The sequence below is a fragment of the Lampetra planeri genome, chromosome 23, assembly GCF_965212315.1.
Source record: "Lampetra planeri chromosome 23, kcLamPlan1.2.h2, whole genome shotgun sequence".
NCBI lineage: Eukaryota > Metazoa > Chordata > Hyperoartia > Petromyzontiformes > Petromyzontidae > Lampetra > Lampetra planeri.
In genome coordinates, this window is record NC_136129.1 from 1,769,031 (window position 1) to 1,797,019 (window position 27,989).

General features: G+C 52.4%; 1 protein-coding gene across 1 annotated transcript; it reads right to left on the bottom strand.

Annotated features, from left to right (window-relative positions):
- Nucleotides 1–10,546: 10,546 nt before the first annotated feature.
- Nucleotides 10,547–15,179, bottom strand: LOC144726216 (uncharacterized). Its single transcript, XM_078604739.1, has 2 exons — nucleotides 14,596–15,179; nucleotides 10,547–10,809 (listed from the first exon to the last, which is right to left on the bottom strand). The coding sequence occupies exons 1-2, from the start codon at nucleotides 15,157–15,159 to the stop codon at nucleotides 10,795–10,797; spliced, it is 579 nt and encodes a 192-aa protein (XP_078460865.1). The 5' UTR covers nucleotides 15,160–15,179; the 3' UTR covers nucleotides 10,547–10,794.
- Between the last annotated feature and the right edge of the window lie 12,810 nt (nucleotides 15,180–27,989).

Sequence of the window (27,989 nt, forward strand, 5' to 3'; positions counted from 1 at the left end):
CTTGCCTCGCTCGTGCTGGTGATGCGAACGACCCCAGGACGTCGCTCGCGAGACCCGGCCGCTTGTTCGCTTGTTCGTGTGCCACCGGCGAAATATAAAAAAAAACTGGCAAGTTGCTCGATTTGGACAACACACGCACACTCCAATTGTCGCCCCCGAGTGAGAAGGCTGTGCAGGATCCTCCTGAAGAAGCGTTTTGGGGGCCCGGGTGAGGGCTTTCCTGGGTAATAAAACACAAACTACCAGCTTGTACATCGCCCGGCCAAACCGTTGCAGTTAATTTGAACGTCCGCGCCGGAGTGTTTTTCTGTTGTTTGACCCTGTTGTCGATACGCTTCTAAGCCTTGTTTATAGTTCTGCACTGGATTTTCGTGTACAATACGTTGTTTCTGCTTTTGCCCTGGCCGGTTTGCATGTTACCTCCACCCTGCGGCGTCACTGCCGCCACTGCCGAGGCTCTTGGACTGTGGTCTCCTGCGTCTCGATGCAACTCTGTGAAGCTCTGTGCCAGCGGTTCTTCACCTTTACTGCAGCCCTCCACCCCTTTGGTTCTCAATCGTTATTTTTTTTTATAATGTTAATAAATACACAGGGGTTTGATGAAACAAAGTAGTTGTACTTACGAGCCCGTGCTTAATTTGTGTTTTCCATTATTTACCTTCTAAAACAATCTGGCCATGTCTCGCACACACCCAGGGGTGCGTGCACCCCAGGTTAAGAACCACTGCTCTATTAGATTCTACCCATCTCTTTGTAACTCTATGGCTCTCTGTGTAGCTACTATATATAATTCGATGGGTCTCTATGCAACTCTGTTGATCTCTATGTAACTCCATAGATCTCTATGCAATGTTGTTGATCTCTATAAAACTCTTTAGGCCTCTATGTAACTCTATGTTGTTCTATGTAACTCTATGGGTCTCTGTGTAACTCTGTGAATCTCTATGTAACTATGTGAATCTCTATGTAACGATGTGGCTATCTATGTGTAATGTAGTAACTCGGCGGGAGACGACTTCACGGGTAGCACACTCTTTATTTCACCAACTTCGGTTCACAGGCGACTAACACCCACTGTAGTATCTCGGGTGACTAACACCCACTTGGTTACTCGGGTGACTAACACCCACTTGGTTACCCGGGTGACTAACACCCACTTAGCTACTCGGGTGACTAACACCCACTTGGTTACTCGGGTGACTAACACCCACTTAGCTACTCGGGTGACTAACACCCACTGAGCTACTCGGGTGACCAACACCCACTTAGCTACTCTGGCGACTAACGCCCACTGAGCTACTCTGGCGACTAACGCCTACTGAGCTACTCGGGTGACCAACACCCACTTAGCTACTCTGGCGACTAACGCCCACTGAGCTACGCGGGTGACAAACACCCACTGAGCTACTCTGGACACACCCTGCCGGGGTGTCCGTCTCGACTGTGGGTCCCCCAGTCCTGACCCACGTGGGCGTCGAACCCCGGGTCCCACAGTCTCGCCTCCGAGCCACACAGGGCCCCGGTCCCTACAAGGACAGCGGGACTAGGGGTCTCGGGGCACTATGTCTTCAACTCCGTCTTCGATCTTCAACTGGTTAACAACCCCGAGTGCTCTCGCGCGTCCCCCTTTATACCCCACCTGCGGACGTCGCTGAGAACACCCATCCTATTTGACCAATCACTGGGCGCTGGCTACGATCCTGTTTTCCCACATCTCAACGTGCCTCACCACCCACGCCGCGCCGCCCCGTCATCCGTCCCTCCCGGCGCGCGTGTCCATACCACGCCCACAGCGCGTGCCCAACCCCGCACCCCGTGCCGCCCCGTGATCCATCACTGTCACAGTCGGCGCGCGTCAACACCACCACTACATCACCCCCTACCACATAGCTCGCAGCCGACCCGGCTGCTATAAAAATATACAACACCCCCTCCCGCCAGTGTGCCCCATAACACAACAACAAGAACAACAACCAACGTAACAACACAACACAACGCGAACACTGCCATCCGCAACCATCAACCAATGCCACTACACAACAACAGAACAATATATACAATCCGGCGAGTGACAATACCAAATGTGTATGCAGAAAAGAAAAATAAAAAAAGATTTTTCCATTTTTTTTTTTTTTCTCTTCCGACTCGTGCAGCGTCCCATTCTTTCCGAGCGTCCCTAGAACGGGACATTACCCCGGCAGAGGGGGAACACCGGGCGAGCTCGGTGTTGAAAAATGTCTTCATGAAAAGTGTTGTGCCCTAGCCCGAGTCCGCCTTGCCGGTCCGTCGTACGGCACCAGACGCGGTTGACCGTCTGGCGGTGCCGGCAGTTCAGGAAGGCACGGGCCAGGCATCGGGGACCCGCGCGTGCCGCGGGGTTCCGGTTCCCGACGGTCAGCAGCCATCAGGCCCGAGACACCTGGGGGAGGGTCAGGTGGAGACACGTGAGGATCAGCCTGCGACACATCCCTCCCCGAGTCGACGGTCACATCACACGCCCGGTCGTTACGGCACAGAACGGGGTCACACGGTGCCGCATAGGGCTTCAGTCGGGAGGGGTGCACGTACCAACGGCGTTTTCCCCATTTAATCTGTATACTCTGGGGTCGTGCAACCCGCACAATTTCCAACGGTCCCCTCCAAGGTCTCAACAATTTGGGGGACGTAGCCAACGGTGCATGTGGACAATGCAGCCAGGCCTTATCGCCTGGTTTCCAATCGTGCGTATGCACCCTCCGTCCATGCAATCTCTCGTTCGCGATTTGCCGAGACCGCGAATTCAATCTCGCCGCCTCCCGCGCTTCAGCCAATTTGGCGATATTAAATTTGATGTGGTCTGCCAATTTTGATTTTGCACGTGGCTGGGAAATCCCCAGTTGGACGTCCATGGCCGGATCGGCCTCCCGCCCATACATAAGAAAAAAATGGGGAAAACCCCGTCGCCGCATGAGGGGCCATTCGATAGGCCGCGAGTACCCCCGGCACCTGTAAGTCCCAATCAACCTGATCGTCGCAGACCTGTTGGCACAGCATAGACGTAATCGTCCTGTTCAGATGCTCAACCATCCCGTCAGTCTGCGGGTGGTACGGGGAAGTCCGCACTTTCTTTGTACCCAACAGGTCGCACACCTCGCGCAACAAAACGCTCGAAAAATTATTTCCTTGATCCGTCAGCAAGCGTTCGGGGGCGCCCTTGTCCAAAACATAACCCTGGACGAAGGCGTCCGCAACCGCTGCAGCCGACTGGTTGGCGAGTGGCCATGCCATGGGCCATCGGGTGAAGTACTCTACGCCAACCAGCAGGAACCTATTTCCCCTCGGCGTAGCAGGAAAGAGCCCCAAGATGTCTAACGCAACCAATTCGTTTGTGCGCGAAACTTGAATGGATTGCAGCGGTGGATTAGCCGCCAATGGTGGCGGTTTTCTTCGGGCGCACCCTACGCATCCCTTAAGAATGTTCGCCACGTCGTTACCCATCCCCGGCCAATAATAGTCTCGCTGGATTAGGGCGAGCGTTTTGTGAAAACCCAGATGCATGAGTCGTTCATGAGCAGCCAGAACGACCCTACCCCGCATAGCAAAAAAGCACGTGACGCCGGGACATGTTGTCCCACTTCATCAAGAGGCCCTGTCTGCACACCCAGGAACCGACCCGCTGCAAGCGCGTCGTCGTCGAGCATCGCTGGCAGAGCACGCAGGGCAGTGGTGTTGGACCACCCCGACATTTCTTGATGTGCGAGGAACCTTCGGTGGAAGGCTCCCCAGTCGCCTCCGTCTGCCTTGAACGCCGACAGCGCGGGCAATCGTTGCTGGAGGACTCGGTCGTCGTCGTCGTCGGAACGATTTTCCCCCGCGCCACTGTGGTTGTACAAAATGTCGGCTCTGTCAGCAGTCGCACCCTGGAGAGCTCCGGCGCGCGCCGATGACGCGGGCCGCGCTGAGTGGAGATCTCCGGCCACGTGGTGTCCCCGCTTCCCGCCAAACAATGGCGGTCCCTCAAAAACGGCGCCAACCTCAAAACTTTTGGCGCGAAGCGCCTTCTGGCGGGAACCCTCCAGCCGCGCCGCCTCCTCCAACCCCGCAGCCGTCCCTCCGCCCGCTGGCACGGAGATCTCCGCCAAAACTGCAGCGGCGGCGAGCAGCAACTCCGCCAGGCGGGAGTGTGCGTCCTGTAGGCTGGTGTCGGAGGCGAGCTGAGCGTCGGCCATCGCGGCGAAGTGCTGCATCGGCGGCAACTCCTCGTCCTCTCCTCCCGAGGTTGGTGTCTCCGGTACGCCGTCGTCTTCCCGATCTCGCTCGTGGGTACGGGTAGTCTTCCTAGTATCCATTCTTCTTGAAGACAGGTTTACTTCTGACGCCAGTTGTAATGTAGTAACTCGGCGGGAGACGACTTCACGGGTAGCACACTCTTTATTTCACCAACTTCGGTTCACAGGCGACTAACACCCACTGTAGTATCTCGGGTGACTAACACCCACTTGGTTACTCGGGTGACTAACACCCACTTGGTTACCCGGGTGACTAACACCCACTTAGCTACTCGGGTGACTAACACCCACTTGGTTACTCGGGTGACTAACACCCACTTAGCTACTCGGGTGACTAACACCCACTGAGCTACTCGGGTGACCAACACCCACTTAGCTACTCTGGCGACTAACGCCCACTGAGCTACTCTGGCGACTAACGCCCACTGAGCTACTCGGGTGACCAACACCCACTTAGCTACTCTGGCGACTAACGCCCACTGAGCTACTCGGGCGACTAACGCCCACTGAGCTACGCGGGTGACAAACACCCACTGAGCTACTCTGGACACACCCTGCCGGGGTGTCCGTCTCGACTGTGGGTCCCCCAGTCCTGACCCACGTGGGCGTCGAACCCCGGGTCCCACAGTCTCGCCTCCGAGCCACACAGGGCCCCGGTCCCTACAAGGACAGCGGGACTAGGGGTCTCGGGGCACTATGTCTTCAACTCCGTCTTCGATCTTCAACTGGTTAACAACCCCGAGTGCTCTCGCGCGTCCCCCTTTATACCCCACCTGCGGACGTCGCTGAGAGCACCCATCCTATTTGACCAATCACTGGGCGCTGGCTACGATCCTGTTTTCCCACATCTCAACGTGCCTCACCACCCACGCCGCGCCGCCCCGTCATCCGTCCCTCCCGGCGCGCGTGTCCATACCACGCCCACAACGCGTGCCCAACCCCGCACCCCGTGCCATCACTGTCACAGTCGGCGCGCGTCAACACCACCACTGCATATGCAACCGCCCACCATGGTTTGATCCTTTGATTACTAAGCTCATGAAAACTAGGGACAAGGCTTGGGCATGTGCACAGAAAAGTAATTTGGTCAATGACTGGCTAGAATACAGGATTTTAAGGAATAGATGCGTCAAAAAAAATACAGCATGCAAAAAATGCTTATTTTTCCTCCACTCTCCTGGAATCACACGGTAATGCCAGGATCTTCTGGAAAACAATCAAATGTATCGAAAAGGCATCTAACACAGATAATCTGCCCGTTGCGCTTAACCGAAATGGGGACTATTTTTCAGAGCCCCAATAAATAGTCGACAATTTTAACCTTCTTTTTCTGAAGCTGGTGACCTTTTTGATAATGTATTGGGAGTTACCCCTGCTCATGCAATTTCCTACTCCCCTGTCCAAACATTAAACACATTTAGTTTCCAGCCAATCCACGAAAGTAATGTTCTGAAACAACTGTCCTACCTCAAAGGGTCTTCCTCTACCGGAGCGGTTAGTATTCCCGTCTTTGCTCTACTAACTGTTGGTCACCTAATATACAAACCTATAGCCCATATTTTCAACCTGTCCATCAAAGAAGCATCAGTACCTCTAGAATGGAAACATTCCTATGTTCGTCCACTTCACAAAGGGGTCCCAAAAGATGATCCAAATAACTACCGACCTATCTCAATTTGTCCCCGTTGATGAATATTTTAGAAAAAATATTGAACTACCAAATTAGCAGTTTCCTGTCCGACAACAATCTATTACATCGAATCCAATCTGGGTTCCGTTCCGAAAAAAAAACAGCACCACATCTGCTGCATTAGACTCTCTGAATCACATTTACAGTAGCCTTGATAATAAGCAGTACTGCGCCAGTCTTTTTCTTGACTTGTCCAAAGCTTTTGATCCAGTCGACCACAACATCCTGCTTAGTAAACAAAGTTACCTCCGTTTCTCCAAGCACGCAGTAGAATTGGTTAAAAAATTACCTCTCCTCTCGCAACCAAACTGTATTCATAGATGGTTGGAGGTCAAACAGTGTTAAGATAACAAAATGGGTTCCACACGGTTCCATCCTCGGCCCCCTCTTGTTCTCTCTTTATGTCAATGACTTGGGCACTGACCTGGATCATTCCAGGGTAAATCTGTTTGCAGATGACACGAAACTGATTACTGCTGGCCGCTCTCCGGATGACATGATTGCTAAGCTCCAGGGTGATTTAAACAAACTACAGCATCAGCTAGTTGCTCTTAAACTAGTCCTGAATACCTCCAAACCCAAGGTGCTATGCTTCTCACCAGGACTAAAGCAGGAAGTAATTTTCCCCAATTATATTCCTTAAATAATCATGAAATAGAGCAAGTCAAGATCTATAAGTAGCTTGGGGTCATCTTTGATTCAAAACTGAATTTTCAAGATCACATTGATTATATTGCTAAAAAGACAAAAAACAAAATTGGTTTTCTGTATCGTACAAGCACTGCTTCCCCCCTATGTTCCGCTTGGAATTGATGAAAGCTACCGTACTGCCTCTACTTGATTACTGGGACATCGTAAATAAATCCGCCCCCAGTACTATACTGAAGCTTGACTCAATTTATCACTCGGCCTTAAGATTTGCATTGAACTGCCCATTTAGGACCCACCACTGCGATCTCTACATTGGGTCAAACTTAACTTATCTTAATGATCGATGGCTTGTCCATCAGTTCTTATTTATTCACGATGTAGTTACAAAAAAATCAGCATACTACCTGCTGGATCTCCTCACTATTTCGAAGAACAAATGTGACCTAAGGTCTTTGCTCATTTACCAGGTTCACATTCCTTATTGCCGTACAAATACTGGAGGGAAGGGCATTTTCTATTGATGTCCCCAGGGTCTGGAATGCTATCGCCAATAAACTACAACTTGGATCACTATCTGTGAGATCTTCACTCAAAACTGCTCTAGAGGAGTTGTACACCCCGAGTTGCCACTGCTATTCAGTGGCCTGAAATCAAATGTATCGTTCCAGATGACTGCTGCAAAGTATGATCTTGAGTTTTGATTATAGTGTGCTGATCTTTAAAAGGTGTATTGAAAAATGTTGATACTGCTACTGATACTCCTGCTGTTATGGAGTGACTCGTGCAGCCAGCTATGGCTGCAAAGTTTGGTCGTACATGTTATGTATCTCGTTTATTGTTAAATATGAATCACAGTCCCTATGAGCACTGTTACATTGTTTTTATAGCTTTATTTTGGTGATTTTGAAAACGTTTTGGTTTAGCCATGTTTGTTTGTTGTAGTACAGAGTTAGCCTGATAACTTTAATCTAAATTGTCTTATGGTTGTTACTGTTTGACTTGCATCCCATTGGGATTTTTGCACACAGCGTTGAAATACGGTGTTTTTTTCTGGAAGACTTTTGCTGTTTTTTCCTGGATTTTTTCTGTTGCGTGTAGTCACTTTAAGATGTTTCTTGTTCATGTTTTTGTTTGTTGCGGTTGCACCCGAGTCAAGAGCCGTATGGCATCACAGGGTTATACCTAATACATTAAACTGAAATGTAACTCTATGGATCTCTATGGCTCTCTATGTAACTCTATGGATCTCTGTTTAACGCTATGTATTTCTGTGTAACTCTATGTAACTTTATGGCTCTCTATGCAACATCTATGGATCTCTACGTAACTCTATGGCTCTCTGTGCAACTCTATGGCTCTCTATGTAACCACTCTTTGGCTCTCTATGCAACTCTATGGCCCTCTATGTAACCACTCTATGGCTCTCTATGCAACATCTATGGATCTCTATGTAACCACTCTATGGCTCTCTATGCAACTCTATGGCTCTCTATGTAACCACTCTATGGTTCTCTATGTAACCACTCTATGGCTCTCTGTGCAACTCTATGGCTCTCTGTGCAACTCTATGGCCCTCTATGTAACCACTCTATGGCTCTCTATGCAACTCTATGGCCCTCTATGTAACCACTCTATGGCTCTCTATGCAACATCTATGGATCTCTATGTAACCACACTATGGCTCTCTATGCAACTCTATGGCTCTCTATGTAACCACTCTATGGTTCTCTATGCAACTCTATGGCTCTCTATGTAAGCACTCTATGGCTCTCTGTGCAACTCTATGGCCCTCTATGTAACCACTCTATGGCTCTCTATGCAACTCTATGGCCCTCTATGTAACCACTCTATGGTTCTCTATGCAACTCTATGGCTCTCTATGTAAGCACTCTATGGCTCTCTGTGCAACTCTATGGCCCTCTATGTAACCACTCTATGGCTCTCTGTGTAACTCTATGGCTCTCTATGTAACCACTCTATGACTCTCTGTGCAACATCTATGGATCTCTATGCAACTCTATGGCTCTCTGCGCGACTCAACGTCCTTCCGCCGCTACCGCCACTGCTGCGACGATCCGTGGTGGTGTAGGCGGGGGGGGGGGTGTTGGGGGCTGCTGTGGTCGCCAAGGTGACCACAGCAGAGATAACAGCCCCCTCCCCTGGCCCCTCTGAGAAAGTAGGGGAGGGGGGGGGCGAACGGGAACACGGCGTGCGCTAGCTGGGGGAGATTTTAGGGTACGCCGACCTTGTCCACACGCTGGTGGTCGTCACTGCTCGTTATATAAGCCCCCGGGGGCATTGGGCCCGGGAGTTATGGGGGACAGGGGGAGGCGCACGCAGATAACGGCTGCCACGGGGCACCAGAATGGATGTTGTGAACTTCTTTGGCACCGTACATAGCCAACCGTTCTCATTGGAGGTGTGTACAGTGCCGCGAAAAGGTTTGTGAACCCCAATGATAAACATGGGAATTCCATAATTTTACCATGATAGCCTTCTTGAATCAAAACTGGTCTTTTCTTAAATATCCAAAAGATTTTATATTCACCAATTCCATGTCTTTTGACACGAAATTACGTATGAATTAAACAACGAGTAATTAAGGTTCAGAGTATGTAAAACAGGAAGTTAACCCCTGGTTTCATTAGCTCAATTAAGGGAATACAGTAATTAGAATTTGGTGTTTAAATAATTAGATACATCTTCAGCGGAGCGTTTGGGATGCCCACCCTATATAAAGATCAGAAAGTTTGTGAGTTTGGTCTTCACCATACAGGTGCGTGTGGAAACAAAGTCATGCCACGATCACAATATATGTCTGAGGATCTCAGAATAAGAGTTATTGATGCTCATCAGTCCAGAAAGGATTACAAACCCATGCCTAAGGATTTGGGGCTCCACCAATCCACAGTCACACAGATATTCTACAAATGGAGAAAGTTCAAGACCAGAGTCACTCTACCCAGGAGCCGTCGTGCTACCAAAATACAGTGAGGGAAAAAAGTATTTGATCCCCTGCTGATTTTGTACGTTTGCCCACTGACAAAGAAATGATCAGTCTATAATTTTAATGGTAGGTTTATCTGAACAGTGAGAGACAGAATAATAACACAATCCAGAAAAACGCATGTCAAAAATGTTATAAATTGATTTGCATTTTAATGAGGGAAATAAGTATTTGACCCCCTCTCAATCAGAATGATTTCTGGCTCCCAGGTGTCTTTAATACAGGTAACGAGCTGATATTAAGAGCACACTCTTAAAGGGAGTGCTCCTAATCTCAGCTTGTTACCTGTGTAATAATTCTCCGGAGACGGATTCGGAATCGGTCTTCTTTATTTTCACTTCACGGTACACTTGTTCCCACACGCTCCGTTGCTGGCAGACAACGGAGAGCGGCAGACTCCCACAACTCCCACCGCGCACGTGGCACCCGGAGCCCCGTTCGCGCGTGGCTCTCACCCCGTTCAGTTCCCCGTCTCCTCTCGATCATCCCTCTCTCCTCCCTCTTAATCCCTTCGTCACGTGGTCCCCCCAGCCAATCCTCCATGGGCAATCTCGACCGTTCTCGATGGTTCCCTGTCACTCCCGGGACCACGCCTCTTTTCCGGATCCCCATTAGCTGGGGCCCCAATGGCTGGGCCAATCACCCCTGATGACATGCCGTGATCACGCCGGCCCCACGCTCCCTATCTCGACCCTTATTGGCTACAAGCAGGACCGGCAAGCCAATCCCCCACGTGAACCCACTATAGCTGTTATTACATCACCCCCCCCCCCCGGTGAAAAAAAAGTAGCCGTCTCGGCTGGGAAAGGGTGATAAACCAATTCCGAACACATTATTAGGGCACCAAGGTGCATTTAACGATACGAGGGTGAACCGGCGTCCCTGCGCCCAACAACATTTAAAAAAAAGTCACCCATACAACAAGAATCACCACGTACATTAGGGCGCCCCTGCAGCGCAGTAACAACAGGGAAATAAACGAACGATCAAACGTTAACGAAACGGAAGAGATTTCGACCGCGTACGCGACGCGGGACCCCCTCCGCTTCCAGCGCATGATCCCCTTGCTTCCGGATGGACAGGAGGTGGTAGGCTCGAAGAAGAAGTAGGTTGTTGATGCTCGGTCACGTCCAGGGCAGGTCTCATTGGAGGGGGGGCGGCTGGGGCCGCCTCAGCCCTCAGAACCTGTTCATCTGTAGGAGGCACAACACAGTCCCCCTTGGGATCAATGGATGTGACAATCGGCGTGGTCGGCTCGACGGAACCCGGCAGGTCAACTAGTGGGGATGAAGGGCCGACACGCGCGTCAACATAGGGTTTAAGCCGTGAGGAGTGGACATACCACCGCCGATTTTCGTACTGAACACGGATACTCTGCAAGTTCCGAACATCCACTAGTGTCACAGGCCCTCGCCACGGCCTGTGCAGCTTGGGGGATGTGCCCGCCGGTACCTGGGGGCAGTGGAGCCACGCCCGGTCCCCCACTGACCAAGACATGTGAGTATGCGATTGACGCGCATAACGTTCGTTCCTTGCCTGAGCACGGGCCGTCGCACACCGGGCAGCCTCTCGCGCCTCCGTCACTCGTTCAAGCGAGTCACGCACGTGGTCAGGCAAGGAACGGGACGGTCGCTTACTCGGCTCACCCAATTGCACATCGATGGGTGGAACATTTTCACGGCCATACATCAAAAAGAATGGTGAGTATCCCGTGGACGTGTGTGGAACCATGCGGTAAGCCGCTAAGACGCCTGGTATGTGCAGGTCCCAATCGGTTTGCTTTTCACTGACCGTGTGACAAAGCATAGCCGAGAGGGTGCGGTTGAATCGTTCCACCATACCATCTGTTTGTGGGTGGTAAGGAGAAGTGCGAATTTTCTTCGTACCCAACGCGTCACAAACTTCCTTAAGCAATTTGGAAGAGAAATTCCGCCCTTGATCTGTGAGCAGCCTCTCAGGTGCCCCCTTGTCCATGACATACCCGTTCAAGAAAGCGTCGGTAATGGATGCTGCCGTCTGGTCGGGCAGAGGCCAGGCCATCGGCCATCGAGAAAAATATTCCACCCCGACGAGAAGGTATTTATTGCCCCTCGCCGACGGGGGAAACGGGCCCAGAATATCGAGAGCAACCAATTCGTTAATGCGGGACACCTCAATGGAACGTAACGGTGGTACATAGGGGTTCCGAGGCGGCTTCCTCTTTGCACAGTCCTGGCATGAGCGAATAAAGTCCTTGACGTCTGCCGTCATACCGGCCCAAAAGAAATCCTTCTGCAGCGCGGCCAAAGTCTTTTGGACACCGAGGTGCATCAACTTATTAGCGTGCAGAGCACGAAGCAGGTCGTAGCGAAGCGAAGTAGGCACCACCAAGCGTGGTCGGTCAGACAACCCGTCAGTACACATTAACAATCCCGACTTGCCTCGGAACATCTGCCATTTCCAACCCGCCAATTGAGATTTTTGTTTCCCTATCAATTTCCGTAGCGGAGACAGCGAGGCATCAGTCTCCTGCTCACGTAGCCAGACCGCGTGTGGTAGCCGTAAGATATCATCCGTGTCCACCGACCCTTGCTGGTCGTCCTCCTTCGCTTTCGCCCCTGCATCCTCATCCGCTATCGCCCCCATAACCGGACAAGGCGAGGTGGCTGGTGCCGCACAGCGGTGCGTGCCCGTCAGGCAAGTGCACTGAGGAAGGGGCGGCAGCCGTGAGAGCGCGTCAGCGTTCGTGTGACGGGTCCCCTTCCTGTATGTAATATCAAAGGAAAATTCCTGTAGCGATTCCAACCACCTAGCCAATTGGCCTGACGGTTGATCTAATTTCAAGGAGTATTGTAAAGCCGCATGATCTGAGCGAACTAGGAATTTCCGTCCATACAGGTACGGCCGGTACAATCGGACAAAGTGAACAATTGCCAAAAGTTCCCGTCTTGTCACACAATAGCGTGTTTCCGCAGGGGACAAAACCCGGCTGCCGTACGCCACTACTCGCTCTACCCCATCCTTACGTTGCGACAAAACGGCCCCAATGCCGATATCACTAGCATCGGTATCGAGGATGAACGGCTGTGAGAAATCTGGGTAATCCAGCGTTGGCGCCGTGGCGAGGTGGTCCCGCAGTGCCATAAAAGATTTTTCCTCTTCCGCTCCACATTTAAACCTTTGATTTTTGCCAGTCAGAACGTGTAATGGCTTTGCCAACGTCGCAAAATTTTTAACGAAGCGGCGATAATAGGAAGGAACCCAATAAACCGCCGAACATCTCCCACCGAAGTGGGTGTGGGCCACTCTCGTACACATTTCGTTTTCAGAGGGTCAGTGGATACGCCGTCCGAACTGACAATATGACCCAAGTAACGGACAGAGTGTTGCAGAAGGTGGCATTTTTTAGGTTTAAATTTAAGGTCAGCCGTACGCATTCTTTGAAAAACCGCCTCTAGACGTTGGAGGTGTTCTTCGAACGTGCGGCTGAAAACAATTATATCGTCAAGATATATGAGGAACGTTTCCCACTGCAGTCCCGTCAACACCAATTCCATGAGCCGCTGAAACGTCGCCGGTGCCGCATTCAAGCCCATAGGCAACCGATTAAATTCAAAGAGACCTTGCGGCGTGCGGAACGCCGTTTTCGCCTTCGACTCATCGTCGAGGGGAAGCTGCCAGAACCCCGAGGACAGGTCAAGGGTGGAAAAAAACTTAGCACCCGATAAAGCGTCCAACGAATCATCCATCCTCGGTAAGGGGTATGCATCTGCCACCGAAACTTTGTTTAACCGGCGGAAATCAACACAAAATCTTGTACCACCATCTTTCTTCTTTACCAGAACGACGGGCGCGGCCCAAGGGCTGTTGGACGGCGAAATGATGTCCGCCGCCAACAATTCATTTACCGCTCCGCGCACGTGATCCCTTTCCGCCGGGCTCATGCGATGAGGGTGCATACAGATGGGAGGCGTCGCACCGGTGTCAATATGGTGCGACAAAAGCGACGTGTGGCCGAGGTCCAAATCATTTTTACTGAAAACATCAGTGTACTGTATCAATAATGAACGCAGGGCGTTCCTTTGTTCGTTCGACAAGGAAGAATTTTCTCCGCACAAATCAGCGATCCAACGTTCTTGAGAGCAATCGTGTGGGGGCCTACCAGCGGGCATTCATGCGCGCGGCGCTGCGTTGCAAGAGGCGAAGTCGGTAGTGGCGTGAGCCAACACCGACCCCTCCGGAACAATAACGCGGTCAGGTCCCCCATTTAACACCTGTATAAAAGGTGCTTGACCCGGTCGCACGATCGTTTGTGCCGCCGCTAAAGAAAAGGATTTAGATGCCGAATTCGATGGGGATAGCAGCACGCCTTCTGCACCCTTTCCCATTCGAAGGGGTTTACGATAACGCAACGGTATTAGCATCTGTGCTCCCGGTGGTACTTCTACCGTAGCAGCAACAACGGCAGTAACTGCGTTACTTGCAGGCGCGCTGGCCAGCAAGGAAGGCAGGAACGCCATTCGACGACCCCCCGGCATTTCCAAACAGTCCTGGTCGACTCGTATTTTCAGCGGCATCCGACGCAGGAAATCAGTACCGAGTAAGCATGGAACAGCTAGCGAGCGAGAGATCAATACAGGTCCTGCGGCGGTAATATTCCCGATAGTGATGCTCACATCTGCCTGGCCACAGATACCCATGCTTCCCCCATTCGCGGCGACACACGCATCATTAACCTTACGTATCTGCGACGCAGGGATGGACAACAAATTAAAAATAAGATCAGAAATGATGGTGGCCGACGCGCCCGTGTCCACCAAGATGCGCACATCAACGCCGTCGATGGTACCGCGTACCGTCGACGAGCCCGAAGCCGCAGCTACAACCCTGCGAGCCAATTTTTTCCACTGCGTGGCAGAGCGCGTAACTGTAGCGGGGGAAGTAAATTTTTCCTGAGGAGTGTGAGAATGAGTGCGAATGGATGGGTGATGTGACAGGACCTGCCGGGTGTCCGATGTGTGCCGACTCGCCCGAGGTTGTTGCGGCTCCGCAGTAGGTGGAGGAGATGGAGGTCCCCTCGTCGGAGGAGGCGACAGTAGAGGTCGACAGCGGCAGTCACGGGCGAAATGGCCCCGTCTGCCGCACTTGAAGCACGCCGCCGACGTCGGCCGGCAGTCGGACAACCCGGCCCTTGCACGCGGACGGCCCATGTAGTTGCCACGCTGGTCGCGCAGCCGCCGTCCCGGAATCTCGTGCGAAACAGCAGCAGCCAGCATGTCGTCGTCGCCCGAGTCGTCGGAGCAGTGGACCACCAGTCGTGGAGACCACCCCAAAGGTGGCCCGTCGATCTCTGGTTTCCCCGTCCACGCCGCCATCTGGTCCCAACGCCTGATATTAAATTTTGCGTCCAGGCAGCGCGCCACCCATCGCGATGTAAGTGGTTCGTGGCCGCAAACTGGCAGCGAAATCTTGAGTTCCTGAGCCAACTCCAGCATACGGGAGAGGATGAGAGGATCCAAATGGTTGGCCGTCGCGTCGGGGTAGGCAGCCATGGCCAGCGCCATCAACGCCCCACGATAGGCCAACGGCGATTCCTCCGATGCTCGGCGACATAACATAAATTTTCTGGTGGCCGACGTCGGTGGGTCATAGAATTCCGCCATCTCCGCGAACGCGTCCCGCAGTGTCTTCTTCTTGGCCGCCGGGATGGAACGGAAGACCCCCAGAGAAACATCGTCGAGCAGTGTAGGTAGCGCTCCCAGCGCTTCATCCTCCGTCCAATTGACGGATCTAAAAGCCGATTCAAAGCGCCATGTGAAAGCACTCCAATCACCCCCGGCGATGAATTCTTTGATTTGTGGAAGGCGATGCCCGCGGTGGCAAGCGCGCGCCGCGGGCGTCTCCGACTGACGTTCCCGCTCTCCACCCGTATCAGGCAAAATGGCGGCCGGCGGCCGCGTGGCGGTAGGCGCGCCCAAAATGGCGGCCGACGGCTCCGGCGCAGCTGCTCCACCCAGAATGACGGCGTCCTCCCGCGTAGCAGAAGGAATGGCGGACGCAGGTTCTTTCACCGGACTCCTTCCCGCGGCGTCCAGTTGATCGGCAATCTGGCGGCCCGCGGCTGGTGAGGATGCCACCCGCGGTCACCAGACTAAGCAGAATGGCGCGTAATGACTCGATCTGCTCCGCCATCAGCCGCCACTCGCGTTTTGTTCCTGCAGCGGTCGCATCTTCCGTCGGTCGACGCTGAGAGACGTCGAGAAGTACATTTTCAGCAGGCGGCATAGGGGCTGTAGCTCCCAACAGCTCATCTTCATCCGTCTCGACCTCCTCCTCCGATAGAGGCACAGGTAGGTTCTTTTTTTCTGGGGTGCTTGGACATCTTGACGATCGTCCAAACAGTCGCAGAAGTACTTCTGACACCAATGTAATAATTCTCCGGAGACGGATTCGGAATCGGTCTTCTTTATTTTCACTTCACGGTACACTTGTTCCCACACGCTCCGTTGCTGGCAGACAACGGAGAGCGGCAGACTCCCACAACTCCCAACGCGCACGTGGCACCCGGAGCCCCGTTCGCGCGTGGCTCTCACCCCGTTCAGTTCCCCGTCTCCTCTCGATCATCCCTCTCTCCTCCCTCTTAATCCCTTCGTCACGTGGTCCCCCCAGCCAATCCTCCATGGGCAATCTCGACCGTTCTCGATGGTTCCCTGTCACTCCCGGGACCACGCCTCTTATCCGGATCCCCATTAGCTGGGGCCCCAATGGCTGGGCCAATCACCCCTGATGACATGCCGTGATCACGCCGGCCCCACGCTCCCTATCTCGACCCTTATTGGCTACAAGCAGGACCGGCAAGCCAATCCCCCACGTGAACCCACTATAGCTGTTATTACACCTGTATAAAAGACACCTGTTCACAGAAGCAATCAATCAATCAGATTCCAAACTCTCCACCATGGCCAAGACCAAAGAGCTCTCCAAGGATGTCAGGGACAAGATTGTAGACCTACACAAGGCTGGAATGGGCTTCAAGACCATCGCCAAGCAGCTTGGTGAGAAGGTGATAACAGTTGGTGCGATTATTCGCAAATGGAAGAAACACAAAATAACTGTCAGTCTCCCTCGGCCTGGGGCTCCATGCAAGATCTCACCTCGTGGAGTTGCAATGATCATGAGAACGGTGAGGAATCAGCCCAGAACTACACGGGAGGATCTTGTCAATGATCTCAAAGCAGCTGGGACTATAGTCACCAAGAAAACAGTTGGTAACACACTACGCCGTGAAGGACTGAAATCCTTCAGCGCCTGCAAGGTCCCCCTGCTCAAGAAAGCACATATACATGCCCGTCCGAAGTTTGCCAATGAACATCTGAATGATTCAGAGGACAACTGGGTGAAAGTGTTGTGGTCAGATGAGACCAAAATGGAGCTCTTTGGCATCAACTCAACTCGCCGTATTTGGAGGAGGAATGCTGCCTGTGACCCCAAGAACACCATCCCCACCGTCAAACATGGAGGTGGAAACATTATGCTTTGGGGGTGTTTTTCTGTTAAGGGGACAGGACAACTTCACCGCATCAAAGGGACGATGGACGGGGCCATGTACCGTCAAATCTTGGGTGAGAACCTCCTTCCCTCAGCCAGGGCATTGAAAATGGGTCGTGGATGGGTTTTCCAGCATGACACTGACCCAAAATACACGGCAAGGCAACAAAAGAGTGGCTCGTGAATAAGCACATTAAGGTCCTGGAGTGGCCTAGCCAGTCTCCAGACCTTAATCCCATACAAAATCTGTGGAGGGAGCTGAAGGTTCGAGTTGCCAAACGTCACCCTCGAAACCTTAATGACTTGGAGAAGATCTGCAAAGAGAAGTCGGACAAAATCCCTCCTGAGATGTGTGCAAACCTGGTGGCCAACTACAAGAAACGTCTGACCTCTGTGATTGCCAACAAGGGTTTTGCCACCAATTTCTAAGTCATGTTTTGCGGAGGGGTCAAATACTTATTTCCCTCATTAAAATGCAAATCAATTTATAACATTTTTGACATGCATTTTTCTGGATTTTGTTGTTGTTATTCTGTCTCTCACTGTTCAAATAAACCTGTCATTAAAATTATAGACTGGTCATTTCTTTGTCAGTGGGCAAACGTACAAAATCAGCAGGGGATCAAATACTTTTTTCCCTCACTGTATATACAGTATGAAGAAGGCCCCCTGCCCGAAACGTCGCCTATTATATATATGTTTAATCTATGGCCACGCGAGCGTTATTGATGAAGGTTTTTTTTTTATATCGCAGTGGAGTCACCCCCTCCCCACAACTGCTCTGTCTACCCTGCAGAGGCGCCACGGTGGCGAGATGTTAACTACCTCGCCTGGTATACAGGAGGTCGTGGATTAGAGTGGATGGGGTGCCATGGTGGTGAGATGTTAACTACTTCGCCTGGTATACAGGAGGTCGTGGGTTAGAGTGGATGGGGTGCCATGGTGGTGAGATGTTAACTACCTCGCCTGGTATACAGGAGGTCGTGGGGTAGAGTGTATGGGGTGCCATGGTGGTGAGATGTTAACTACCTCGCCTGGTATACAGGAGGTCGTGGGTTTGACCTCGACCCCGATGCGTGCTGTAGATTTAGAGTTTGCGTTCCTATCTCTCCCCGTTGTGGCGTATATTTTTCTCTGTGTCCTCATCACAACGCAATCTATGGATCTCTACGTGAGTCTGTGGCTCTCTATAAGAGTATATGGGTCTCTATGTGAGTCTGTGGGTCTCTATGCGAGTCTATGGGTCTCTGAGTCACTGGTGACCGGGCTGAGACTCACCAATCCAGTTTAATCAGAACTCGCATCAACGTGAGTCTGTGGCTCTTTAACACTGCACTTGAGACGCTGGATTTAACCGCAGCAGCCGTGCAGCTGAAACCTGGGCCTCGAACCCAGGGATCCTCAGCGGTGCCAGCTCAGCGCTGAGCCCCCCGACCACCCCAGCTGCTTATTTTTTCAATATTTTTCGGAGAACAAAAGCCGTTTTGTTGAAGCGCAGGGTTGAAATCTCGGCCAGGCGCAGGGAGAGCGCGCGACAACCCTTCCAGCAAGAGGCCCCCCTCGCGGCGGAGTGCCGCTGGCAGCCTCTCCCGACTCGGCGTGTTTACACCGCAAAGCCCCTCGCGCAGTCGCAGGGAGGCATGGCTCCTGCCAAGTTTTTCCGCAATCCCGGGCAACGTTGCTGCTGCCGTTGCCGCTGCTGCTGCTGTGCGATTCCCCAATTGAGTAATTTGCAGGTAACGTTTCAGCATAAGCATGTTTGGCCAATGCCAGTTACGTTGTGTGTCCATGTGCGTGTGTGTGGGGAGCGGTAGTGTAGCGGTTAGCGCGCTCCGCTACTAACGAACCCAGCGACCCGAGTTTGATTCCCACTCGCGGTCACCAACACCAGTGACGGGTCATTTCAACCGGTCCTGGGCCACCCCTGGGTCGACTCAGCCTCAAATGGAAAGCTGGTGCGGTGTGTAAACATCGCCGCGGGGAGACAAAGGCGGCCGGGCGTGGTGCTGCCCTCGTACGCCGTAACCGGCCTTCGTAGGTGCTGCTCGCTAACAGCACTTGCCCCGACGGGCTCTTAAGGCCTTGACGGGGGGGGGGGATCTTTGTCTTCTTTGTTGAGCTTTGGGGAGAATGCCCAAACCGCACACGGAGAGACGTGCGAGTGGGAACACGAGCGGGCCCACCACGCCGCTGGCCCCCATTGGCCGAGTCCCAGCGGAGCGCCACTGCGTAGGGGCCGCACGGCTCCTCTCGATGTGTGTCCCGTGGAGGCGTGGGGCAAAAAGCTTCATGAGCTCGTGGGGAAAAAAAAGTTTGAGATTTCCTCGATTCGATTAAATCGAGCCGTGTCCAGGAACCGAAGCTCAATAAGCTCCTCCCCCATGGATGGGGGGGGTGGGGGCACGAAACGTCGGGGGGCTCGACCCCAATGCGCTGTGGAAAGCCACGCGCCAGCAGCAGCAGCGGCAGCCGGACCGCGAGCGCCTGCGCCCTTGGGGCGAGAGCGTACGTACAAAGACAAAGATCCACTTCTTCCCGTGTAGCCTCAGCAGGCTGTTGGGGCAAGTGCTGTTAGCGAGCAGCACCTATGAAGGCCGGCACGGCACACGAGGGGGTGGGTGGTCAGCACACCACGCCCACCCGCCTTTGTCTCCCCAGTGGCGATGATTAAACATCGCACCAGGTGCTCATTTCAAGCTGAGTCGACCTAAGGGAGGCCCAGGACCGGTTCAGATAATCATCACTGGCGTTGTCCGTGAGCGGGAATCGAACTCGGGTTGGCGGGCTCGTAGCGCAGCGCTAACCGCTGCACCACCGCTACGGTGGGAGAGGAGTCCATCTTTCGTGCGCGCACACACCGTACGTACAGGCGGCCGGAGCCTGGCTGCTCCTCCAGCCCCCGGCACGGACGGCGAGAAGCGGCGCGGCCGTGCCCATCGTGCAGAGGGGGGGGGGGGGTGGTCCCACGTGGTTTAGATTGGGAAGCGAACGGTGCCGATTGTGGTGGTGGTCAATCCAGCGCCGTGTCCCCCCACTCCCCGCCAGCACCGCGCGCCACTGGCCGGGCCCAGCTGAGCGAGCGCTACGGGGGGGCGGCGGTTTGGCACCGGACTTTCCTCAAGTGCACCTCTGGCTTGCGTCGAAACGAAGCGCCGGGTGGGTGGGCGAGTACGTGGGTGGGTGGCTGGGTGTCTGGGTGGCTGGGTGGCTGAGTGGGTGGGTGGCTGAGTGGGTGGGTGAGTGGGTGGCTGGGTGGATGGCTGAGTGGATGGCTGGGTGTCTGAGCGGGTGGCTGGGTGGGTGGGTGGCTGGGTGGGTGGCTGAGTAAGTGGGTGGCTGGGTGTCTGAGTGGGTGGGTGGCTGAGCGGGTGGGTGGCTGGGTGTCTGTTTAGAGTATTTTACTGCTATACATTTCCACACGATACGCCACTTCATTATGCTATCATTTGTGAGAGCCAGGTCACTTAAAAAATACAGCTATATAGGTCAGTGAGCCTTACCTGGTCAAATAAAAAATATTTTTTGTTGAGTCTTTCGCACCGTACGTAGCCAACTGTGCCAATAGGAGGTGTTGGGGAGAAAATTGCTAACTCTGGATTGCAACTTCACCATCCCCGAGTTAAAGAAGGCTGCGAATCTTGTCGTGAGAAGTCCGTTCCATGAGGTCCCATAATGAAAAGTCCGTTCCGTCGTCCCAGATGTTTTGTCGTACGTGTTATGTATATCGTTTAATGTAAAAGTTTAAATCACAGTTCCTATGATTACTGTTGTTACATTGTTTTTATAGCATTATTTTGGTGATTCGAAAACATCTGGTTAATCTAAATGGTCTTATGGTTGTTGTTGTTGGCTTGCACCACTTTGTGATTTTTGCACACAGCGTTTTAATATGTTTTTTTAATATTTGCTGGTTTATTCCAGGATGTTTCTGTTGCGCGTCGTCGCTTTGGGATGTTCTGTGTTCATATTTTGTTTGCTGCGGTTGCACCCGGCTCAAGAGCCGCATGGCTCACAGGGCTATACCTAATACATGAAACTTGAAACTTGTGTGTCCCCCACACCCCCCATTTGGTTTGACTCTGGCCGGTTCTCCCCCTGCCCCGTGCTTCTGTCTCTCTCCCTGGTGCAGGGCCGTGCTGCAGTCAGCGCCTCCCCACGTGGTTTAAATAAGCGGCGGTCTCTGTTCGCATCGCGTCATCAAGCCAGGTCCACTGTGCACTGCGTGAACCTTTTCCCTCCTCTCTCCTCGCTTTGTGTTCATTGTCCCTGGCTACCGCGTGCGTCTGTTGTGTTTACCCTCGGTTACAAAGATAAAAGTTGCCCATGCAGCAATTCTATTGTTTGTAAAAAAAAAAGTTGTAACAATCTTTTTTTATAATAATCACCCATTGCTCTGACTGCTTTGGATGGGGAATACACCGAGCGCGAGTGAAGTCATGCGGCGGTGCTGGAGGAGCTGCTGGAGGAGGAGAATGGGAAGTGAAACCAGATAGAGAGAGAGACGATGTCTCTCTCTGTCTCTCTCTTGGCATGAAAGGGGAAGCCAGTGGGCACAGGAGGGATACTCGCGCGCGGCGTGCGATCTGATGAGACAACGTGGAAAAGATTACGCATCACATTTCCACCCCCACCCCCGCCCACGACCACGACGCCAATTTTTCGTCCGCCCGGCTGTAACCAGCACGCCGCGGCCGCGGGTCTGGTTTTCATTTCTGCGCGAGACTTCTCTTTCTTTTTTTGCCCGAGCAGCACGGGGAGCCGCGTGGAGCCGAGAGAGCGAAGCGACGCCACGAGGCGCCCGTTAGAACGAGGCCGGCGGAGCGTGTGGGCGATAGATCACAGCGGCAGCGGCGGCAGCAGCGGCAGCAGCAGCAGCGGCGCCGCTCACAAACAGGGGGCCCATTGTGCGCACGCACGCCGGCGGGAACGTGCCAGCGCGCGCGCTCTCCCAAACGATCCCTCCCATGACCTAATGAGCCCCCCCCCCCCCCCGAAGGAAACTATTACTCACGAGCCAGCGGCCGGCTGCAGTCCCCGGGCCCCGTATCGAACAAAAACACCGCCGGGTGCCACCTTGGCAACTGAGGGTGCGCCGCGCGCCGCGGCAGCGTAAATCGCTTCCACCTTGCTGCGCCTCCGACGTCGCTTCCTCTCCCCGGCGCTCGGTGATTACCCCCCGCGCCCCCCCCCCCCGCGCCCCCCGCCCCCGCCACGTGCGAGCTGCACGCACGGAGCGAGCGTGGAGACGTTTTAGGTTTCCAGGTTTGTTCGGTTTTCGTGGGTTCAGTGAAATTGCCCGCGGCGGGCTCTCTGGTCGCCAAACGCCGGTGCTCCAGGCGGCCCTATCCGTGCCCAGTGCACACGCCTATGTCTGTATGTGTGTGTCTGTGTGCGTCTCTGTGTGTGTGTGCGTGTGTGTGTTGAACTTTTGTCGCACCGTACGCAGCCAACCGTTGCGGGGGAAGGACAACAAACTACACATGCTTAGCACGGTTGGGTTCAGTAAGGTGTGAAAGAAGTTCGACACATGTACAAACACACTCACCCACTCACCCCGCACCTGCGATGATCACAGTTTGGCTGAGTACGGTACGTAAGAAGTTGAACATACAAACACAAAAGGCAGTTGTAAGTAAATGAGTTTTCAATCTAGATTTAGAATTCATATCTCCAGTCTCCTTCTTCTGTAGGGCTGACGACGGAGATTGGGACCAATGGCCACAGTTTCACATCCAGGTGGTCACGCCAGCAGACAACCGCGTCAAGAGCAGTAGCGGAGTAGTTGCGTCATCGCCGTCGCTGCGATGTCGCCTTCGTATTTGTGGATCGGGGTTGTTGAAGCAAACGCGAAGGGGACATGACAGCGATTGTGATGATGCTACACCACCACTCCTCCACTCCTAACGCGGCGATCTCTGGCCTTGACCACCTCAATGTGAAATTGCAGTTGCCGCTGTGCGTCTACATCCAGTGGCTTCCTAACATCGGAAGAAAGAGCGTTCCAGATGGCCACAGAAGCAGCACATCCGATCATCTCCAATGCCCCCCCCCCCATGCGCTCTGGCGCCTGCACTCTGACTGCTTAGTGGCACGAATAGCAAATCGTGATGATGATGGTTGATTCTGGCTCACGGCCAACCAGTCCTAGGCCTTCCTTAGATCGACTCAGCCTCAAACGAGTACCTGGTGTGGTGTTTAAACTTCGCCACTGGGGAGACGAAGGCAAGCCTGTCGTGGTGCTGGTCACCCACCCCCTCAGGTGCTCGCTAACAGCACTTTCCCCAAGAGTCTGTGAAGGCATACGGGGATCTTTGCCTTTGGGTGTGTATGTATGTATGTATGTTGAACTTCTTTTGCACCGTGCATAGCCAACCATGCTAATCGGAGATTCGGGGGTGAGTGGGTGAGCGAGTGGGTGGGTGTGTGTGTACGTACATATGTACATTGAACTTCTTTCGCACCGTACATAGCCAAACATCCTAATCGGATATTCGGGGGTGAGTGGGTGCCGGATGGAAACACTGGTGGATGCGAGCAATCCAATAGGGGGAACGGCCAATTCCAGTCGGCTTTTCCTCTCATGGCGCTTGTAGCCACCACAGTGGTCGGGTGCGAAGGACTGGTAACCCCTCCACCTTCAATTCAAGTACCACAAAAATACGCATTGAAATCTAACGAAGTTTGTGCCGGAGGCCCCAGGGGGACAGGCGTCTATGACATTTTTTGGCCAAACTCCAATTGGCAGAGCCAGGAGTCTGAATCCTTACCCTCGGGGTTCCTCCAGAAACAGCAAAAAACCACTATGAGTGGCCACGTGGAATTTTCGAATACTCACTGTGGAGGAGAGGCTGCCACTCCTCTGTCAGGAGCCAGACCGGTACCGCCTGGATCTCTGTGGTATTCAGGAGGTCCGTTAGACTGGCTCTGGCTCCAGTTACCATGAGGGGTGGACAGTCCTCTACATAGGGCAAGAGACTGCCAAACAACAGGGAGTGGCTCTTCTTCTGAACAAAATAATGAGCGAGGCATGGGAGTGTGGCGGTGAGGTATGGAAAGCTGTTAGTCCCAGGCTACTTTGAGCTCACCTTCCCATCCACCAGAGGTGAGGAGTGGTCGTGGTTACTTATGCTTCCACTCAAGATGAACATCAGTGGAGGAATGCAGGCAAGGCCGATGAGTTAGATGCCTTCTATGACCTCCTGTCACTTCTTCTTCTTTAGTGCTGCCTAACGGCATGTGCGACTTCACGATGATATTGGTCCCGGTCTAGCACGGCGTGTAGAGTTTGTGCTGTTGTTAATTGTAGCCATATTTTGATGTTACTGAGCCATGTCGTTTTTGGCCGTCCTGGTCGTTTTTTCCCTTCGATTTTTCCTTCCATGATTTGCTTTAATAGCTGGTATTTGTGGTCGTTTCGGGCAATGTGGCCTAAGTAGTAACACTTCCTGCTAATGATGGTCTTCAGCAGTTGCCTGTCAGTGCCCATATCTTGCAGAACTTGTGTATTGGTGGTTTTGGCTGTCCATGGGATTTTCAGCATTCTTCGATACAGCCACATTTCGAAAGCTTCGAGCCTTTTTGTTGCTGTTGTTGTCAGTGTCCACGTCTCTACTCCGTACAGCAAAATTGACCAGATGTAGCATTTCAGTGTGCACAATTTCAGTGATGTACTCAAGTTGCGGTCTGCAAGGAGTGTTTTCCATTTAATAAATGCTTGCCTTGCTTGTTCAATTCTGCACTTGATTTCGACTTCATGGTTCAACTGATCGTTAATGATTACACCAAGGTATTTAAATCGGTGTACTTGTTCCAATTTTTCGCTGCCCAGCTTGATTGTTATTTCGCTTGTAGTTCGGCTGACCTTCATAACCTTTGTTTTCTTTTTGTTAATTCGTAAGCCCCATATTTGACTCTTTGCGGCAACCTCGTCCAAGATTTGTTGTAGGTCTTGTTCTGAATCGGCCAGCAGTGCAGTGTCGTCGGCATACCTGATGTTGTTGATGTATTGTCCATTGACTTTAATACCAATGTTTTTATCTGCTAGTGTTCGATCAAAAATCTGCTCCGAGTAGATGTTGAAAAGACTCGGTGACAGTGGGCAGCCTTGTCGTACACCTTTTTGTATTGGTGTTGGGTCTGTCAATTCGTTGTCATATCGGAGTTGGGCTGTTAACTTCCAATAAAGAGCAATGATGAAGTTCATGTCGTTTTTATCTCGTCCCAGTTTTAATAGAGCTGCTAATCGGTAGTGGTCTACTGAGTCAAAGGCTTTCTCGTAATCTATGAAGCAGATGTACACTTCTTTCTGATGTTCGTAGCATCGCTGTAGTAGTATCTGTAGACAGAAGATTGCTTCTCTTGTGCCTAGTCCTTTGCAGAAGCCAAACTGTGTGTTCTTCAATGCATTTTCTCATGTGGAGCGTATGCGCTGTTGGATCACCTTCAGGAAGACTTTCAGCACGTGGCTCATCAAGCTTATCAGTCTGTAGTCTTCGCATTTCCGGCTTGTTGCTTTCTTTGGTATGGCCACAAAGATGGATTGTAGCCAGTCGGATGGAATTTTATTGCCGTTGTATATTTGATTGTACCAATTAGTCAGTTGTCGTATGTTGTTGCTGTCTAATAGTTTGAGCAATTCTACATGGATTGTGTCGGGCCCTAACGCTTTGCCTGGCTTAGATGTTTTGATTGCATGTTCTACTTCTGATGTCAAAATGTGTGGAGCGTCTTTCGACTTCTGTTGGTCTTTTTCTGCAGGTGTTCTCGCGGCGCCAAAGAGCTTGTGTATATAGTTTGTCCAGGTGTCCATTTTTTCTTGTTTATTTAGGATTGGTTGGTTGTTGTCCGCATACAAGGTAGTTGTTGGGGCTGGTCTGTAGATGTTACCAGCTTCTTTGAGCTTCTTGTGCTAGCTAAAATGGCCCCTCAGTATAGAATCATCCAGCTGAGTGACTTTAATGCCCAAGTTGGTCATGATGCTGGCACCTGGGCCAGATCAGCTCAATAACAATGGTAAGAGCCTGCGAGACTTCTGTGCAACCCATGGGCTTGTAATTACCAACACGCTGTTCCAGCATCGGCGCATCCACACAACATCATAGATGCATGCCGGATTCAAGCAAGAACATCCAATGGACTACATAGTGACGAAACAGCGGATGCGGGCCCATATACGTGACACCAGCACCTACTGTGTAGCTGATCTGCCCACTGACAATCGGCTTTTCATTCGTAAGATGCGCCTGCAATTCTTACACTCCAGTGGTGGGTGTACATCTAAGACCTCATTCAAACCACAGTGGCCTAGTTTCATCTAGCTGATGAAAGTTGCAAGTGAGAATTTCATTATCGCTTGAAGCTGGGGTTGGCATTGTCCCCCCTCCTCCAGATGTCGAGGGTAAATGGGCGAGGTTTATGGCTGTGGTTCATGCAAACCTCCCCAGAGACCCTGGCTGATGGAGGAGGTGTTGAGGTTAACTGAAAAACGCGACAGGCACCCTCCCACTATCTACAGCATCCCACGTCCGAGAATGAGGAGGCTTACCGCAGCCTTCACTCATAGGTTCGGAGAGCCGTGCAGCACTGCAAAGATGGGTGGTGGTCGCGGGTTGCTGAGGAGATGGAGCCTGCCTCAGCAGCCCGCAATCACAAATCAATATTTAACTCCATCCAAAAAGTAACTTGCAGTGCCACACCTGTTACCAACATTAGGGGAAAAAAGGTGATCCGATCTCCGACCCCCAGGGACAGGTTTGCAGATTTGCTGAGCATTTCTGTGACGCCTTGCCAGGCATGCATCTTTGCTTTATTGACCTGATCAAGGCCTATGATACTATGAAAAGGGCTGGGCTGTAGGTTGTTCTTTGTAGTTTCGGAGTTCCTGACTTTCTGCTCACAATCATTAACGACCTTCATGATGGTGATTAGGCCCAGGTAAAACTACGTGGCCAGGAGTCAGAGCCATTCCCTGTTCACCTTGGGGTGTGACAGCGATGCACTCTGGCTCCCACAATTATTTAACGTATTTTTCGACCATGTAGTTCGTGCAGCCGTCTATGGCTGTAATGGAGGAAACTCCATCTGGTACAGATACAATGGGAGGGTGATCGATGCCCGGGCGCGGTCAAGGAATGGCTTCCTTTTGCTCAACCATGTTATGTATGCTGATGATCTGGTGGTTGCTGCTCACTCAGAGGAGGAGTTGGAGGTGCTGCTACTGAACCTGGAGCGTGTCACTAAGAGGTGGGGCCTTATGATCAGCCCCACTAAACCTAAGCACCTGCCTGGATATTTTGTACCATTAAACACTCCACCCCCTCAACTCCCCATTGGTGATGAGGCAGTTGTGGAGGGAGTGGAGAGTTTTCCATACCTGGGCAGTGTACTTATGAGCAGCTCAAATTTGACACCAGAGGTCTCACTCTGAACAAGTCGAGTGGCATTATCTTTTCATCGGCTGCATAACGCTGTGTGGAAGCTACCCAGTCTATCACTCCACATGAAACTTTCAGGTTTTCTCGGCCACGATCATGCCCTCCCTTCTCTATACTTGCAAAACGTGGGCCCCCCTAATGGGACATCTTCGCCGGTGATATACATTTAGGCTGGCCTGCCTATGATCCATCCTGGGTTATTTCAGGCTGGATTGTGTGAGGAGCTCACATATCCTTGAAAGATCGGGGCAAAGTCCCATCAGTGAGCTCCTCCGGTAGGCAAAGCTGCATTGGCTGAGTCATGTAGCCCGCATGCCCAGCCACCGCATGCCTAAACAGCTTTTGTTCGGTCGGATAGAAGGGGTCAAACGGGCGTGGCATGAGCTAAAAAGGAGATGGAGTAAAACGGTACA

Coding starts and splice junctions, on each gene's coding strand:
- LOC144726216 (XM_078604739.1), bottom strand. CDS start 15,159: ATGGCGCTGGCCATGGCTGCCTACCCCGACGCGACGGCCAACCATTTG.